This window comes from Crinia signifera, chromosome 1 (genome assembly GCF_055691185.1).
Source record: "Crinia signifera chromosome 1, ASM5569118v1, whole genome shotgun sequence".
Lineage (NCBI taxonomy): Eukaryota > Metazoa > Chordata > Amphibia > Anura > Myobatrachidae > Crinia > Crinia signifera.
Window position 1 is genome coordinate 332767750 of NC_139217.1, and position 19101 is coordinate 332786850.

Below are 19101 nucleotides of genomic sequence, written 5' to 3' on the forward strand. Positions count from 1 at the left end.
CTATACCCCTAGTTGAATTCCCTGAGGGGTGTAGTTTGCAAAATGGGGTCACTTGTGGGGGGGTTCCACTGTATTGGTGCTTCGGGGGTCTTGCTAATGCGACATTGCACCCACCATTCATTCCACCAGAATGTGTGCTGCAAAATCCAAATATCACTCCTTCCCTTCTGAGTCCTGCCATTTTTGGTCACATATGAGGCATTGCCGTACTCGGGAGAAATTGGGGCACAGATTTTGGGGTGCTTTTTCTCCTTCATTCCTTGTGAAAATGAAAAATTTTGAGCCCGAACTGCATTTTTGTGTAAAAAAATTTAATTTTTCATTTGCACAGCCCAGTTGTATCAAAATTGGTGAAACCCCTGGGGGTTTGAAATGTACACTATACCCCTAGTTGAATTCCCTGAGGGGTGTAGTTTGCAAAATGGGGTCACTTGTGGGGGGGTTCCACTGTATTGGTGCTTCGGGGGTCTTGCTAATGCGACATTGCACCCACCATTCATTCCACCAGAATGTGAGCTGCAAAATCCAAAAATCACTCCTTCCCTTCTGAGTCCTGCCATGCACCCAAATGGTATTTTTTGGTCACATATGAGGCATTGCCGTACTCGGGAGAAATTGGGGCACAGATTTTGGGGTGCTTCATTCCTTGTGAAAATGAAAAATTTTGAGCCCGAACTGCATTTTTGTGTAAAAAAATGTAATTTTTCATTTTCACAGCCCAGTTGTACCACAATTGGTGAAACCACTGGGGGTTAGAAATGTACACTATACCCCTAGATGAATTCCCTGAGGGGTGTAGTTTGCAAAATGGGGTCACTTGTGGGGGGGTTCCACTGTATTGGTGCTTCGGGGGTCTTGCTAATGCGACATAGCACCCACCATTCATTCCACCAGAATCTGTGCTGCAAAATCCAAAAATCACTCCTTCCCTTCTGAGTCCTGCCATGCACCCAAATGGTATTTTTTGGTCACATATGAGGCATTGCCGTACTCGGGAGAAATTGGGGCACAGATTTTGGGGTGCTTTGTCTCCTTCATTCCTTGTGAAAATGAAAAATTTTGAGCCAGAACTGCATTTTTGTGTAAAAAATGTAATTTTTCATTTGCACAGCCCAGTTGTACCACAATTGGTGAAACCCCTGGGGGTTTGAAATGTACACTATACCCCTAGATGAATTCCCTGAGGGGTGTAGTTTGCAAAATGGGGTCACTTGTGGGGGAGTTCCACTGTATTGGTGCTTCGGGGGTCTTGCTAATGCGACATAGCACCCACCATTCATTCCACCAGAATCTGTGCTGCAAAATCCAAAAATCACTCCTTCCCTTCTGAGTCCTGCCATGCACCCAAATGGTATTTTTTGGTCACATATGAGGCATTGCCATACTCGGGAGAAATTGGGGCACAGATTTTGGGGTGCTTTTTCTCCTTCATACCTTATGAAAATGAAAAATTTTGAGCCAGAACTGCATTTTTGTGTAAAAAAATGTAATTTTTCATTTGCACAGCCCAGTTGTATCAAAATTGGTGAAACCCCTGGGGGTTTGAAATGTACACTATACCCCTAGTTGAATTCCCTGAGGGGTGTAGTTTGCAAAATGGGGTCACTTGTGGGGGGGTTCCACTGTATTGGTGCTTCGGGGGTCTTGCTAATGCGACATTGCACCCACCATTCATTCCACCAGAATGTGTGCTGCAAAATCCAAATATCACTCCTTCCCTTCTGAGTCCTGCCATTTTTGGTCACATATGAGGCATTGCCGTACTCGGGAGAAATTGGGGCACAGATTTTGGGGTGCTTTGTCTCCTTCATTCCTTGTGAAAATGAAAAATTTTGAGCCAAAACTGCATTTTTGTGTAAAAAAATGTAATTTTTCATTTTCACAGCCCAGTTGTACCACAATTGGTGAAACCCCTGGGGGTTAGAAATGTACACTATACCCCTAGATGAATTCCCTGAGGGGTGTAGTTTGCAAAATGGGGTCACTTGCGGGGGGGTTCCACTGTATTGGTGCTTCGGGGGTCTTGCTAATGCGACATAGCACCCACCATTCATTCCACCAGAATCTGTGCTGCAAAATCCAAAAATCACTCCTGCCCTTCTGAGTCCTGCCATGCACCCAAATGGTATTTTTTGGTCACATATGAGGCATTGCCGTACTCGGGAGAAATTGGGGCACAGATTTTGGGGTGCTTTGTCTCCTTCATTCCTTGTGAAAATGAAATATTTTGAGCCAGAACTGCATTTTTGTGTAAAAAATGTAATTTTTTATTTTCACAGCCCAGTTGTACCACAATTGGTGAAACCCCTGGGGGTTTGAAATGTACACTATACCCCTAGATGAATTCCCTGAGGGGTGTAGTTTGCAAAATGGGGTCACTTGTGGGGGGGTTCCTAACTTTTAGCATCTTATGGTGCCTAGAAACCTACATGGTGCCTAAAAAATAATCTCATAAAAAGGAGGCTCCAAAATCAAGTAGGTGCTCCTTCTATTATGAAGCCTGTGGTTTGGTCAACGTGCACACTAGGGCCACATATAGGATATTTATGAAAACAAAAGAATTGGGGGAATCAATTTTTAGTCACATTTCTCTAGTAAAATCTACTGTGTTCCTTAGAAAAATGTATTAAAATTGAAAATCTGCAAAAAAAATGAAATTTTGAAATTTCACCTACACTTTGTTTTAATTCCTGTGAAACACCTAAAGGGTTAACAAACTTCCAAAATGCTGTTTTGAATACTGTGAGGGGTGCAGTTTTTGAAATGGCATCATTTATGGGGGTGTCTCACATACAAGTCCCTCAAAGTCACATCAGAACTGAACTGGTCCCTAAAAAAATCAGTGTTTGAAATTTTCTTGAAAATTTGAGAATTTGCTATTCATATTTTAAGCCTCCTAGTGTCCAAAAAAATTAAAAGGAGGTTGAAATAATGATGGCAACATAAAGTAGACATATGGTCTTTGTAAGTTATTAACTATTTTGAGTGGTATGATTATTTGTCTCACAAGCAGAAAATTTAACATTTTGCAAATTGCAAAATTTTCAATTTTTTTATGACATTTTGGTATTTTTCACAAAAAAACACAGACTGTATCGACCAAAATTTACCACTAACTTGAAGTACAATGTGTCACGAGAAAACAATCTCAAAATCACTGGGATAAGTAAAAGCAAAAAAAAGTTATCCCCACTTAAGTGATACCTGTCAGATTTGAAAAAAAGGGCTCTGTCAGGAAGGCAAAAACAGGCTGCGGCGGGAAGGGGTTAAATACTGTACCTCCCAATTTTGGAAGCCCCACCAAAAAAGTGGTGGTGCCACAGCAGGATGTGGTGGAGTCTCAGGAACAGGTGGCGTGGCTGAGTGTCGTGAATCCCTTTGCATCATTTTAGGAGTGGGCCCAGCACTCCCCAATAGAGATGGGCAAAACGGGTCACTAGCAAGAGCTGGGATCCAGTAGATCAGTCAGTGGAAAGATCCGTATCTTTTAGGCGGGGCAACGGTTCACTTTGAAAGAAGGGGTTATTTGTTAATAACGAAGCATACTTTGTCTTACAATCATTTATTCCCATTCTTTTTTACTTTTTAAAAATAAAAATATTGAGCTGAACAAATAAGAACATACATAACCGAGTAAAACACTGATCGATGGCTGGGTGCAGAATCGCCATCGATGGCAACCATTGATGGCGTCTGCACCGATGGCCATCCCTAGCAGTAGCAACCTTATTACAGGTACTCTTTCTTTTACTTGCAGAGTCAGTACATCTCAGCTGCCACAGGTGGCAGTGCTGAGATCAGGAAAATGCATTGTAATTAAAAACGAAACTGAAAATAAAGGAACGACGGATCACCTTTTTGGGATCGGTGGCTCACTCGTTCTTTCATGGGATCCGATTAAAAGATTTGCTTCGTTCGCGAACGACCCATCTCTACTCCCCAAGCTGCTGGGCTGCCTTTGGCTCTTTCCCCGCACTGAGTACATGCTGTGTGCAGGTGCAATACATCTATTCAACCATCACCAGCTTCACTGCTCTGTTATCGCCAGCTCCCACAACCTACCCCCGCCCGCAGGACACTGTGACCTGCAGGAGCAACAGCAGGACATTCTCCAATTAGGGGGGCTGTCTAGCTGGAATCGGGACAGTTGGGAGGTATGCATATAAACTTCAACTCATTCCTTGTTTATAAATAATTTGTATTTTGTTTTACAGCAATGATTCAAAAGATCTGCCCTATCAGTCATGCAAACACAAGTGAAGGTGAGACATGCAGCTTCAAATTTGAGTAAGATAAGTGGGCCTGATTCTGAGATGGAAGCAATGTCAATGTTTCCAGGAACTTAGCAATAATCTGCAGTCTACACATGCATAAAGGTGCTGCTGCGTGCCTGCACACAATAGGGATGCCCTCACAAAGTGATTGACAGGAAGTGCCCATATCGGTGTTAACATGGTGTTAGCAAGGAGTTGTTGTAAAAATGCAGGATGTCACTGCCTTTCTCAGGATGTGTATTTGAAGTCTTAATGTGTAAAAATATGGCGCCTGTGTTGCTACTGTTTCTGCGTAGCCATAGACTTCATCTTGCAGTTGGCATTTCCCATTCTTGCCTATGCATATGCGAATTAGTTGCGGTTTCTCCGATGGGCGTCTCTTTTAATTTTTGGGCGGCAGCTTTACTTGCGTAGAAAACCGCACTTGCAGCTACATTAGCGTACATCTATGAATTAGGCCCAAAGTGTCAAAACTCAGATATCTGTCCTCCAGAACACTTTCTAAAGTATATTTGTACGGCAAATTGTATGTAGTATTTTTATCCCAACGTTTGTAATACAGTTCAGTTGTGTGTAAAAGTATAAATGAAGGTGCAGCGTGACACTAATATTCTGACTGACTGTTTTGTGAATTTCTGGATACAAAGTAGCAGGGTTTGAGCACAATGGGCCTGATTCATACTGTATATAAGCTGGTCACGGCAGCCTAGCATATGTGATCCTATAGCAATACAAATGCAGAAGGAGGTGCATATAACCTTCTCCCTGCATTTGTGAGCACTAAAAACTAAATTGTGGTTGCAGTTCTAGAGGTCATGATTAGCGTGGCCAATCCCGGGATCGGAATTGGAGGGATCCCAGGATTTGGGCGCCAAATTGCCAGGATTTAAATCCCAGGGAAATTTCGGGATTGGGCAGTCTAATGCTGGCTGCATCTGAGCACCCTTCATTACATTGTAAAGCACAGACTTGTGGTGGTACATGACTTGATATTTATTTGTCTCAAATGAGCACAGACTAAACAGAATCAGGCCTATAGATAGGAACTGTACATACACTTTCACTCTTCATAAAGGGTACATCATGCTTAGGGGCACGGATGGTGTAATGGTTAGCATTACTGCCTCACAGCACTGAGGTCATGGGTTCAATTCCCACCATGGCCCTAACTGTGCAGAGTTTGTATATTCTCCCCGTGTTTGTGTGGGTTTACTCTGGGTGCTCCGGTTTCCTCCCAAATTCAAAAAATATACTGGTAGGTCAATTGGCTTCCAACAAAAATTAACCATAGAATGTCTGTGTGTGTGTGTGCTGAGTTGGAAACACAGCAAAAATATTAAGTAACTTTTCACATCTATAAACAACGTAATAATGCAAGTGAAGCAATCACATTTATCTTACATGTAGAATAAATACTGACTGCAGTCCTTCTGAAATTTTAATATTTCTGCACATGTTACATCTGCCCCACCTGCAGTGCAACATGGCTTAACCAAGGTGGAAAGTTACATTCTTTTTTTGCTGGGATGTAGTTGACTTCCCAGCAGATGGAAGACCAGCGCTGGAATCCCATCTCCTGTAAGAATATCGATGCTGTAATCCTGACAGCTGACATCCCGAATGTATGTCTCAGGGGTAGATTAGGGTTAGGCTGCAGAGGGAAGGTTACGGTTAGGCTATGGGGAGGGGGCGGTTAGTAGAGGTAAGGGGAAGGGAGGGGAGCATAGAACATTTAAAAAAAAAAAACGTACTGAGGGACTGTCAGGATCGTGGCCATTGGGGTCAGTCTTGTGACCACCTGCCAGTGGCAGAACTTATGGGTGGTGAGCCCAGGTGCAAAAATATCATTTGGGCCCCCTCATCCACTCTAAGCTAAGTTCACAATATACAACAGGGCAGGGGCGGATTGGGATGTAAAACCAGCCCGGGAAATTTATGGAAGCAGCCCTGGGGGCGGGGTCTGCTGGGGGGTGGAGTCTGTCAAGAGGGGGCGGATCACAACTAATAGAAACTGATTCAGAGTTGCATGCATTTGCGGCCTTCCTTGTATTTTTTGATGCAGTTGCATATGCAACTTTATACCAGGGTTGCCAGAATCAAAAGAAATAGGCCCTGGTACTCTGCAATAGAAAAATTGGTGTAATAAAAAAACCCTGTAGGGGTGGTTTATATACCCACCACTACATTATGGACCCCTCTATACCCACCACTACACCACTGACTCCTCTATAACCACCACTATTTTACTGACCCCCCTATACCCACCACTACATTACTGACCCCTCTATACCCATCACTACACTACTGACCCCTCTATACCCACCACTACATTACTGACCTCTCTATACCCACCACTACTGACTCCTCTATACCCACCACTACATTACTGACCCCCCTTTATACCCACCATTACATTATTGACCCCTCTATACCCGCCACTACACTACTGACCCCTCTATACCCGCCACTACACTACTGACCCCCCCTATACCCACCACTACACTACTGACCCCTCTATACCGCCACTACATTACTGATCCCTCTATACCCACCACAACATTACTGACCCCCCCCCCATACCCACCACTACACTACTGACCCCTCTATACCCGCCACTACATTACTGATCCCTCTATACCCACCACTACACTACTGACCCCTCTATACCCACCACAACATTACTGACCCCCCCCCCCCATACCCACCACTACACTACAGACCCCTCTATACCCGCCACTACATTACTGATTCCTCTATACCCACCACTACACTACTGACCCCTGGCAACAGGACAGCAAAGCAGCGTTAAGGTGCGTACACACGTACAGATTTTCTGTCTGATCTGTCTGGTGGGAACAAAAACCTGTAAATGTATGGGAGCAACTGACAATAAAAATTTCCACCCAAATGCAGGAAAAAATATATGCTTTGATAAATTTATTGTATCAGAACGATTAAACAATTTGTCTGACTGATCACTGTCTGTTTTCAAGTGCTTGGGAACAATTTTTTGATTGTCATATGCTCTATACATTTCCAGGTTTTTGTTCCCACCAGATAGATCAGACAGATAAATCTGTACGTGTGTACGCACCTTTAGGGGGGCATGGTCTGGACAATGCAAGCATGTCAGTAGCATTTTCGGACATCTGCCTGACATCACACACAGCCACAGCGATCCGGAAAATGCCGTCCCTGCACAAGCCTTTGCAGCCAGGCTCTGCAGGCAGAGGATTACCTTTGAGATGCGATCACATCGCATATCTAAGATGTTATCACATTTCTGCAGGGCGGGACCTTGCATGCCTTGCTCTGTGCTGGGCAGCCCTCAGCATGTGAGAGAAAGCAGTTGCAGTTTTGCTTTTGAAGCATAACTGCACACACAACTGCACACTATTGCCGACATCCTGCACCCCCCTCCCCACACACTACAGCCGCTACCCTGCACCTGCTCTCCACATACACTACACCAGGGGTGGCTGGACTTTTGTAACCCGGGATCTACTTTTTGTACACTTACTTTCCGGGGATCTACCAGCATTTCCCCATGTGCAAAAAATATTCCCTTTCCAGGGCAATACTCCCCTTACACATTATGCCACACAAAACAGGACAAAATTTGCATTAGGACGCACTGTATGAGGCAAAATTCATATTAGGACAAAGGTTTTGAGTCAAAATGTAACATTATGGCACAATCTGACACGTGGAATGAGCCGAAATTCACATTCTGACACAGGGAATGTGCTTGAAATTCACATTCTGACACAGGGAATGTGCCCGAAATTCACATATATGTGACAGTGCAGAGACAGTATTATACATAATGTAAAAAGTGATAGGCCAGGGGCTGAGCATATCAGACAAACTACCAAAGAAGAAAACTATGCCCACCAACCTTACACTGGGGGACACACATGCTGTGCCCAACCTACCTGCTACCTAACCTTCTGGTGACAAAAATAAAACCCCATTCCCTGGGGCAGTAGACCCTCGTGACTGCTGCCCCCCCTTTTTTTATAGACATTATGGGGGCCATAAAACAACATCCCATTTAGCTGGGATGAAGAGACACTGGGTGAGATTTAATAGGATGAGAGGTTCAGAAAGTGAGAGATTTTGAGAGAAATCTCCAGTTTTTTTAAAGCGGCAATCATTTACACTGCAAAATCAAACTGATTTAGCAGTGTAAATGATTGCCGCTTTAAAAAAACTGGAGATTTCTTACCAAATCTCTCACTTTCTGAATCTCTCATCCTATTAAATCTCATCCCCTGTTCCTCTCTCCCCCCAACCCCACCATAACTGCCTTAAGCACATGTTCAGGCTGCCTCTCAATATTCCAGCCCCACCATACCAAGCATCTTTGAAAAAAGCACCTTTTAAAAAAACTCACTCACTCTCAATTTTTCTTGTCGAGTAGTCTGAGATTCCAGCCACCGCTGCCACACTGCCTCCAGCCGCTGCTGTCGCTCTGCCTCCAGCCACCGCTCTGCCTTCATGCCTCCACATCTCTGCCTCCCCGCCTCCACCGCACAGCGGCCGCGCCTGTTCAAAGTGCCTCAGTCCTGCACTGCGCCATGCGTGGGTGCGTGGTGAAGTCACCAGTGCACCCGCGCAATGGACTACTGGGAATGCTGAAGCCAGGAGAGGCTTCTGAAGAAAATTTGCAGTAATGGAGGCTTCAAAGTGTAAAAAATCATCGCGATCTACTGGCAGAAGGTCTGTGATCGACCGGTAGATTGCGATCGACTGTTTGGCCACCCCTGCACTTCACTATAGTTACTATCCTGCACTCCACGCACACTACCATCGCCACCCTACATCCCTCTCCCGCACACACTTCTCTGACCTTCTATGGCCAGCTTTTTTCATCATGCAAGAGAGGTGCCGCAGCCATAAACAGATGACAGTGGAGCGCTGGAAATTTTTTTTTCTCTTTTCTATCTCCTCCCTCAAATGGGTTTTTAAAAAGGAAACCCAGCATGCAGGACACACTGTTAACCCCTTGAGTGGTATGCCCCAGAAAATTTCCGGGCATACCACTAATATAGAATAGGTGTGCGCCAGTGGTGTCCAGATGTGTACCACTGGCGCAGCCCCTCTGGAGCCCCCCGACCCCAAATCCCTCCAGTCCCCCATCACCTTTGCTCCGGCAATCGGTGCGCCGGAGCTCCCCTGCCCTGACCCGCCCGCCAGCCGGCCCGTCACTCATTTTACAGTGATGTCGGTGGCAGGCTCGAGTATGGTCGGCGAGGCTCGGGGGGTCTCGGGAGCACTCAGGCACCCGAGTCCTCCTGAGCGGCCGCGAACATCCCCCAGCCTGCCGCCGACATCACTGCAGTGCTGAATGTGACAGGCGGCTTAGGCAGGGGGGAGAGCGGCAGCAGGGAAGCTCCGGCGTACTAATGCCAGAGCGGAGGTGAGGGGGGATTCCAGCTTTCTGTGGTGGGTTTTGCTGGGGCAGGACAAACCAGCCCTGGTAGGTTTGTCCTGCCCCAGCAAAACCCACCACTCAAGGGGTTAATATGCCACCCTCCCAGAACATACTATACCACCCCCCCATCAAACATTACTCTGTGACACCCCACATTACTCTGACACTTTCCCCCCTCCAATACATTACTCTGTGACACTCCCCCCCTTCCCCACATTACTCTGACACTTTCTCCCTCATCCACATTACTCTGTGACACCTCCCCCCCACATTACTCTGACACTCCCCCCCCTTCCCCACATTACTCTGTGACAATATTCCCCCCACACACACACATTACTCTGTGACACGCCCCCTTCCCCACATTACTCTGACACTTTCTCCCTCATCCACATTACTCTGTGACACCCCCCCCCCACACACACACACACATTACTCTGTGACACCCCCCCCACACACACACACACACACATTACTCTGTGACACTCCCCCCCCCCTTCCCCACATTACTCTGTGACAATCTCTCCCCACCCCCCACATTACTCTGTGACACTTCCCCCTCCTTCCCCACATTACTGTGACACTTCCCCTCCCCCACATAACTCTGTGACATTTCCTCCCCTCCCCAGCAGTATTTACCAGATTGCTGCCAGTGCTGCTGCTCCGCTGCCTTGTCACTTCTGCCAGGCTCCTCCAGTGTGCTGTGCAGCCATCACGTGACTTCCCTTTAGTTTTACCATTTCCGGAAACAACTCGCAAAGGAGTGACAGGGGAAGGAGCATTGGTTCCCTCCCACTGATGGTAGGGGAGGGCCGTGCTACTGTTGTCAGACGATTCTATCCTCCAGCATTGATTGACAGCGCAGCTGAGCAGGGAAGACACAGGAGATCACACTGCCAGCCCCTGCCGCTGCAGCCTGTCAGTTAGAAAGTGTGACAGGCGCAGCAGCTGCAGCAACACACTGAGCACACACATACAAAGGCTCCTGCTGTCAGGCATTAGGAGCTGGCGGTGCTTCTATCGTGCGCACGCCTATGACTGCGCAGCGCTATAGTCTGCCACACCAAACAAAGTACCGCGGGAGGAGCTGCTTGTGGCCGCGCATGCGCAGCAGCCCTCCCGCGGCCATTTTAAGTTTGATCGAGCCGGGGCTGGCAGCGGCCATCTTTAATATGGGCACAGTGCTGCGCCCGCCTGCCGTTAACCGCGTAGATGGCGGTCCGCGGCCCAGCCAGGGTGGGTAAGCGGCCGCACACTAGCTTAAATGAGCCGGCCCACCGGGAAATTACCCGGTTTCCCGGCAGGCCAATCCGCCCCTGCAACAGGGCAGTGAGTGGCAGGGAGAGGCAGAGGGAGGCAGAGTGTGACATTTAAAAACAATGGGAGACAGGTAGAGGGTGACAGGTGCAGCAGTGGGACCCTTATTCCTTCTAGTTCAATGCACTTGCTGCTCTAATGTTAGTTTAGATCCTGCTGCCGGCATTCTCAGCTCTGGGCAACTCTTTTTGTTTTACACCCTAGAGAATCATTCCCTTGGCTTCTTGCTTACAATAGAAGTGTTGCACACTAAAACCATAATATTATAATACACAAATAACATTATCCTGACCAAAGCCTTTTTCATACAGTACCTCCCAACTGTCCCACTTTTCGCGGGAATGTCCTATTTTTTGGGGAGGTTCCTGCGTCCTGCCCGGGACCGGCAGTGTCCTGCGGTAGGGGGGGCAGTTGGAAGTACCCCCTGTCCCCGGGAGTCCCCCCCTGTCCCCCGTGAATAGGTGCTGTGTGCACAGCATCTATTTCTGCAGCCTGACAAACTGGAGACATAGCCAGCAGCTCCCAGAGCTGCTAGCCATGCCCCCAAAGTGGGCGTGAACTCGCTGCAATATGCCATGCCCCCAAAATTTCGTGTCCCTCTTCCCTCCCGTTCAATGTTGGTAGGCATGCTTTTCACATTCAAAACATAAACAAATATACTGTGATTTTTTTTTTCTCTGAAAACATTTGGGAAAAAGAGTTTAAAAAAGGTTTCAAGTAACTCCACAGACAATACAAAATAATCATGTAAATGGTAGAGCATTTTCTTTAATGTATTTCTAACCACTATGTGCTTATCCAATTAGAACCTTTCTGCTCATGTATCGGATGTCAGAAATTGATGACTCTTCTCTCTCATGATCTGGCTGAGATGACAGATGAGAAGATAAAGCTGTTCTGTAATGATATTGCTACAGCCTTAGAGGGTAATTCATTTCTTTGTATATCTTTTGTGTATATTTTGCTTTTTTAATGTGTCTTTTTCAATTAATATTTATTAACATACATTTGTCTTGTAGGGTTATCCACAGAAAAATTGCTGTAAAATGCTTATTTGTAACATTTGGTAATTGTTTTGATACAGCAGTATATAGAGATGTTTGTCATGTATTGTACTTTCTACAACTTCTGTATTTGCTACCATGACCTTTGGATACTATTACAGGACAACATATAAATAGTGAAATTCATGCAACAATTTGCAATTTAACACTTTGATCATTTATTTAGTATAATTTGAAATCCCCCTTTATAGCACCATACTGTTCTTTACATTTGCTGTTTTGTAAAATCCATTTTATACAACCAGGGGCATAAATAGACATGAGACAATGGATGGCAGTTCCAGCCCTGAAGGGGGCACCCTGACCACTTCCATCTCCCTGGGTGCTGGAAGAAAATGTGGAGTGAGGAGGGTGAATGTGATATGAAGGAAGCACAGCTCCTCCCACAGCAGCCAGCACCTATGGAAAAGACTGCACACTCCCCCTCTCTATGGACCCTTCCTCCTAGCAGCTCTACAAGGGGAACTAGTAGCTGCATGAGAACCATATCTCCCTTAGTAAATGACCCAGCCTAGGACCCTCTAACAAGGCTGAGCTCAGGTCATTTGTACCCACCACCCCCATCTCCATGCCCTGGAGAGAGTCTGTGTTTGGGACATGCTGTGATGGCATGTTGGTAGTGAATTAAAATGGTGGGGGTAGCGTCAACAGCTATCTCACCTCCAGGCTCCTAGTATGAACTTACACCTCTTTCTTCAACTAGTGTACTGTAGCGGGAACATGACGTGCATGAATCATGGTATGCCAGGCTCGTTCATATCACTTCCAGGTCCTCATTAAAAGAAATTGGAGGTGGGAGCATGCAAAGGCTAGCTCTTATACACTTCAATGGCATAGCCGGAGCATACAATTACTGGCCCCGGCTAGGCCGTGAAAATCTTCATTCAATGCAGACACAATGCAGTACAGATGTATAAAAAAATATCTGTATATGTGGACACCCGCTTGATTGGACACCTGCTAGATTTACTACCTTATGCAAATGCAAATATCTCTCCGTCTATACGAGTATCTGGCCATCTTCATGCTTATGCTCTGCACACGGTTTTTCCATCTGCAGCCATTATAATGCTGAGTGCAAAAATCTGTCACTATGGGGGTAATTCAGACTTGATTGCACGGCCGCAAATTCGCAGTGGCCAAAGTTCAGATAGTCACCACCCTGCCAGAGTGAAATCCCACCTTGTGTTCGCTGTGCAAATAGATGTGTACGGCTGTGCCAATATGTTCAAAACCTTTTATAAAAAGCTCACCATCAAATTTTTACACCAGGCAACAGTTATCACAGGCTCAAAGTAGTCAGAGACTTACTCGGCGGCTGCAATGAAAACAGGCATATCCGGCCTGTTGTTGATGTCACACATCCTCCAATAAAATGCTTGAGAACGTCTGTGTTTCCCTCTCACTCCCAGCATTTTTTCTGGCACGCCTTTTCTTACCACCATCAGACACCTACTTTCTGGCAATGACCTTATTGTACGGTGTACAGCGATTAACAAAGCAGCAGACTTTCATCACAGAATGGCCTTGCACATGTGTACTACACGCCATATACATGTGCGGTCTAACGATAATCAGCGGCCGCACGATCAGCTCTGAATTATCCCCCATGCTGATATAGGCATCCTATTGCAATCTAACAAGCACATATGTTGAGACACATAACACTCCCACAAGATGCATGTGTTCCATAACTTCCCATCTGTTTCCCAGAAATGCCCATTCTGCCAGCTGAGCACTTTGGGCATGCACGGAGGAAACCATCTGCTCTTGTATCTTCTGTCCTGCAAAGGTGCGTGTCTATTTCTTTGTGAATGGATGCTTCTGCTTTTGGATCGAAAAAAATTATCATATTTGTTTTCTTACAATGCTCACAGTTTACTCTGGCCTTAATTAAATAGATCAAATAAATAAATAGATAGACCTTCAGCTTAATCATTCTGTTACTTCCTCGGGTTCTTTTATAGGTTCGTGTGAAAAGGTCAAAGTTGTGTTAAACACTCTGCAGACTTTTATGGAATGGAAATGGGGGACAATAAACAACTTCCTCTATGAATGGCAAAGTGAGTCTTTTTTTTTCATGTTGAGTTTTATTTATATATCAGGGCCATAACTGGGGGGCTAGGAGTCACAACCCAGGCGCTGACCCGGGGGGGGGGGATGCATTAGTGACTCTCCGCTGTGGCTGCCAAAGCGCCTTCCTCCAACAGTTGAGCCTCGAGTGGAACAAGGCTAGAAGCTCAAGAGGGAGCGGAAGAGGCAGGGCTGGAGCAGCAGCACATGCCAAGGCCCACGTCTAGGGTTGCCACCTCACTCTTCATAAATTCCTGGAGATGACCCCCCATAATACAAATGCACGCACCAAAGGCACGCGCGCTCCGGGAAAGGGGGTGTGGTCTATACAAAAGTGGGTGTGGCCTATTTAAAAAAGGACGTGGTCTATTCAAAAGAATAAAACACCAGGAAGCAAAAAACATACACATACATACATATGTATACATACATAAACATACATACATACATATGTATACATGCACATACATATATACATACATACATATGTATCCATACACATACATACATATTTATACATACACATACATACATACATACATACATACATATGTATACATACACATACATACATATGTATACATACACATACATACATATGTATATATAGATACATATGTATACATACACATAGATACATATGTATACATACACATACATACATATGTATATATACATACATATGTATACATACACATACATACATATGTATACATACACATACATACATATGTATACATACACATACATACATATGTATACATACACATACATACATATGTATACATACACATACATAGGGGGGGGGAGCTGGCAGTCCGGGGGGAGGGGCAGTTCTTGGCTGGCCGGGGGTGGGAGGGGGCAGCCGCAGCTGGCAGGCTGGGGTGGGGCTGCTACGGTAGGCATGGGGTGGGCAGCGAGGGCGGGCCAGGAGGGGGATATTTGAAGTTGATAGGGAGGCTCCTCTCAACTCACCAGTGTGGACATGGTCCACACAGCGCACGTACTCAGGCTGCAGCCAGGGTGGAGGCAGGGCATGCTGGGAGTCTGGGACACTTGTCCCGATGCAGCCAGCACAAGATTAGACCAGCAGACGCGGCAGGTGGTGGGCTACAGCAGGGTTACTCGCAAGATGATGACATCATCATCTCGCGAGTGCGTCTGTCAGGCTGCGGAGGCAGTCCTGGCAGGCGCAATGTTAAGCGCCGCGACGGCTGGGGACAGGGGAGAGGCGGCGAATAGGGCTGGAGGCTTTTTCAGACACCCGAATTCCGGGAGAATCCCGGAATCCGGGAAACTGAAAAAGGCTCCTTGAGGGTTGCCACCAATTCCTGGAGATTCCCGGAAATCTGGGAGAGGTGGCAACCCTACCCACGTCCTATTTTATGACTTTGCAGCCACTCTAAATTGGATGGAATGGTATGGCTGATTTACACTGTAATTCACAGTACTGGCTGGCAGCCAGTACTGTGATTTACAGTGTACAGTATATCAGCCATAAATTTCCATACAATTTAATTAATCTGTAAAAAAAAATTAAAAAGTATTCTGCGATAATAAAACAACATACTGTACAGTATAACAAAGTGTATCTGCATTACAGATAATTTTATAGCACGGTGGTGTTATTTCTGTAACCTTACGGTGAAATCTATCTATAGTTATTGTGGTTTTTGGGGAGGCACCAAATCCTAGTTTAAATAAATCATTCATTTAGTATGATTTACTGGAACATCTGCCATTTTGTGCTTTTTAAGGTCAAAGAACAGTAAAAAATATATCTGATTTAAGAGATATGATAAAAAACTGTTTCAAATATTCAACTTAAGTATTTGTGTTTCAGAGATTAATTAAAAAATTTAATTTTAAGGTGATAAACCAGATAAATACAAACTAGTAAATCTTAATTTATTTGTTCTAAATGTATATTACAGGAATATATTCTGATCATTTTTCAGGTACTGCCCCTGAAGACATTTGCAGTCAGGAGTTCTTATACTTAGTCGATGCTGGGCTGGAAATAAACTCTGCATACCCCTTAATGTTGCCTCCAAATCGCAAAGTAGATCTCATTTTGTCTTTTGACTACAGTGAAGGAAATCCATTTCTGGTGAGTGTTCTCTAATTTGATATCAAAGCAACTCAAAAGACAATGCTGTCCTAAATACTTTTTCTACCTGAGCCGGACAACTCTTTCAATCACTTTAAAGATGAATAATCCAATTTGACCAATTGACCAATTTCCTAAAAATATCCCCAAATTTTATTTTTTAAGGGATATACAAATTTGTTATTAAAATGATACTCTAGCTAATTTAGTGGTATGGGGCAAGTTGTAATAGGGTGCGATTTTGTTTAGACATAAAAAATCGCACATGTCAAATGTGCAATTTTTTTTCCCTGAATTTGCACACGGGGCGACTTTAGTTACAGTGTTGTGCAAATTTTTAGGCATGTGCGTTTTTTAGTAGCATGAATGGGTACTTGTGTAGTAGCACGGCGCCCATCGCATCGCAGACCATAAGGCATACGATGGTATGCAATGCGATGTTACACAATGGCAGGCGATGTTATACATTTTAAATTGTATACCATCACATTGTATGGCATTGTATGCCATTGTATCGCATATACAATGGTATGCGATTTAAAATTGTATAAGCACCCTAATGTGTTTTTCAATGTTAAAAGTGCCCCCTATAAGATAATTAAACGTGGTAGGTGCTTAGTATCTTAAAAGCACCCCCAACGGCACCCCCACTATCAACGCCAACCCGAAGCATGGCGATCGCAGCGAGCCCACGAGGGGCTTTTTTTTCATACCCCCACTATCCACGTCGGCGTGGAGTCGATTTCATATAGTGTGGCGAGCGCAATGAGCCCCGCGAGGGGACGCGGAATGCATGTAAAGTAATACGCGTCCCCTCGCGGGGCTCGCTGCGCTCGCCACGCTTCGGGCTAGGTGGCTGCTTCCGGTTAGCGTTCATAGTGGGGGTGGCGTGGGGGTGCATTTAACATTGTAAGCCCCCATTAGGGTGCTTATACAATTCAAAATCGTATAGGGGGCTTATACAATTTAAAATCGCATCGCTGTGCATCGGATGTATGGCATGCGATGCTATGCGATTATATGTCGTACGACTTAATATCATGGGCGCCGTGATAATACACAAGTACCCATGAATGTATTATTTCTGTAATAATGGGAGTATGCGGAATATGTTCTAATTAAAAAAATAAAACGGCGCAGGGTCCCTCAGTATAACCAGGTTGAGACGGTTCCGGTTCCCCAAATAAGGGGGGGGAAATAGTGGGGATCCCGCGTATTTAAGAACCCAGCACCGGGCTCTTGGAAAAACAAGAAAATATTAATAAAATAAGGAATTAAAATAAATAGGACAACATTGTATATCAATGTGCGAAGGATAATGCTAGCTATAGTTTCATGTAATCATTTGTGATCAAATCCTTCAATATGACAATTTGTTTATATATCCAGACACTGAAACAGACAGCTGAATATTGCGAAACAAATGGAATTCCATTTCCCAAAGTAAATATAGAAGATAAAGAAATTGAGACTCCATCAAAATGTTGCTATGTCTTTGAAGGAGATGGCAGTGGGACACCTGATGTGATGCACTTCCCACTCTTCAACAACCAGAACGCTGAAGGTTAGATTATAGATTGGAAAATGCTGAGCTAAATGTTGTGTTGCTTCTTTATATATTGCTTAGGGCCGTTAAACACATTCTGATACATACAGTAAGGCCGGAATCTGATTTAAAAGCAAAGAAAAGAAGTAAGCAACTGGGTAAAACCATGTTGTCCTGCAGGTGTGGCAGATGTAACATGGGCAGATTTATGAGGCCTACACATGTAGCGATATAAAGGCATTTTCTAAGAGATCTCTAGATCACTTAGAAAATGCCCTTACATCTATCTGTGTGTAGGGGCCAAAGCGCGATAGTGATGCATGACGCTATCGCACGGCAATTAATATCCAGCATGCTGGATATTGATCGGTCAGGGCCAGTGTATACGAACACATCCCCTCGCATGTGGCCACCGGCTGAAAAATCATTTGATGGTCATTGACCATCGAATTATTTTTTTCTCTACTTTTATCTTGCGTAGAGATGGTTGAATTCGGGGCGGGTTCTGACGTCATCTGACATCAGCTGCCCACCCCACGCAGGCATCGACAGGAGAACGCCCAATGTTTTAATTGGGGACACTGCCCCTTGCCCACCCCCTTCACTCCTCTGCCAGCGCGAACACCTAGTGTGAGTGTGATACTCGCTGAAGGTGTTCAGACATAATCGCGCATGCGCAGACCCCCCACCATCAAACATTTGGACCCAACCGAACGTGTCTAAATTGGCCCCATAATTTGCTTCTGTATTTTTTTCTATGTTGTCCTAGACCCTTGATGGCTAACCTTGACACTCCAGATATTTTTAAACTACACATCCCAGCATGCTCCAGTTTTGCTATTTTGGCCATGCTAAATCTGATGCAGAGCATGCTGGGATGTGTAGTTCAACAACAGCTGGAGTGTCAAGGTTAGCTATCAAGGTCCTAGGCTAACCTAATTTACTAAGCACTTCTGAGTATCGACAGATTGTTTTTCACTATTTTGAGTTCCACAAATTCCAAATCCTCAATGTAGTACTATAGTATACAATACATTAAGTTTGACTTTAACCCCTTCCCGACATTTGACGTACATTTACGTCATGGTCGGGATGTACTTCCCGACGCATGGCATAAATGTACGTCATGACTTTAAACTGTCACCGCGTCTATAGACGCGGTGACAGAGGGACGATGGCTGCTGTCCCTGACAGCAGACATTTTCCCTCGTAGCCCAGGGGGGGCAGCAATGCCCCCCCCCCATTAGCGATCGCTGCGATTGGCTGTTCAAATGTGAACA

At 45.1% G+C, this 19101-nt stretch overlaps 1 protein-coding gene and 1 long non-coding RNA gene across 6 annotated transcripts in view; one reads left to right on the top strand and one right to left on the bottom strand.

Moving 5' to 3' along the window:
• The window catches only part of LOC146005838 (uncharacterized), a 75981-nt gene extending 65283 nt beyond the window's left edge, over positions 1-10698 (bottom strand). Inside the window, exon 1 of the long non-coding RNA XR_014444057.1 lies at positions 10351-10698. This is a non-coding gene — a long non-coding RNA (uncharacterized LOC146005838). The remainder of the gene's footprint in view (positions 1-10350) is intronic.
• PLA2G4C (phospholipase A2 group IVC) overlaps positions 1-19101 on the top strand; it is a 107070-nt gene that overhangs the window by 82214 nt on the left and 5755 nt on the right. For 4 of the 5 annotated variants that reach the window (XM_083145248.1, XM_083145257.1, XM_083145253.1 and 1 more), the window contains exons 10-14: positions 4215-4262; positions 11835-11954; positions 14060-14155; positions 16124-16275; positions 17665-17839. In XM_083145248.1, coding sequence (XP_083001374.1) covers positions 4215-4262; positions 11835-11954; positions 14060-14155; positions 16124-16275; positions 17665-17839 — 591 coding nt within the window. The remainder of the gene's footprint in view (positions 1-4214; positions 4263-11834; positions 11955-14059; positions 14156-16123; positions 16276-17664; positions 17840-19101) is intronic. The other variant, XM_083145259.1, reaches the window with a different exon arrangement.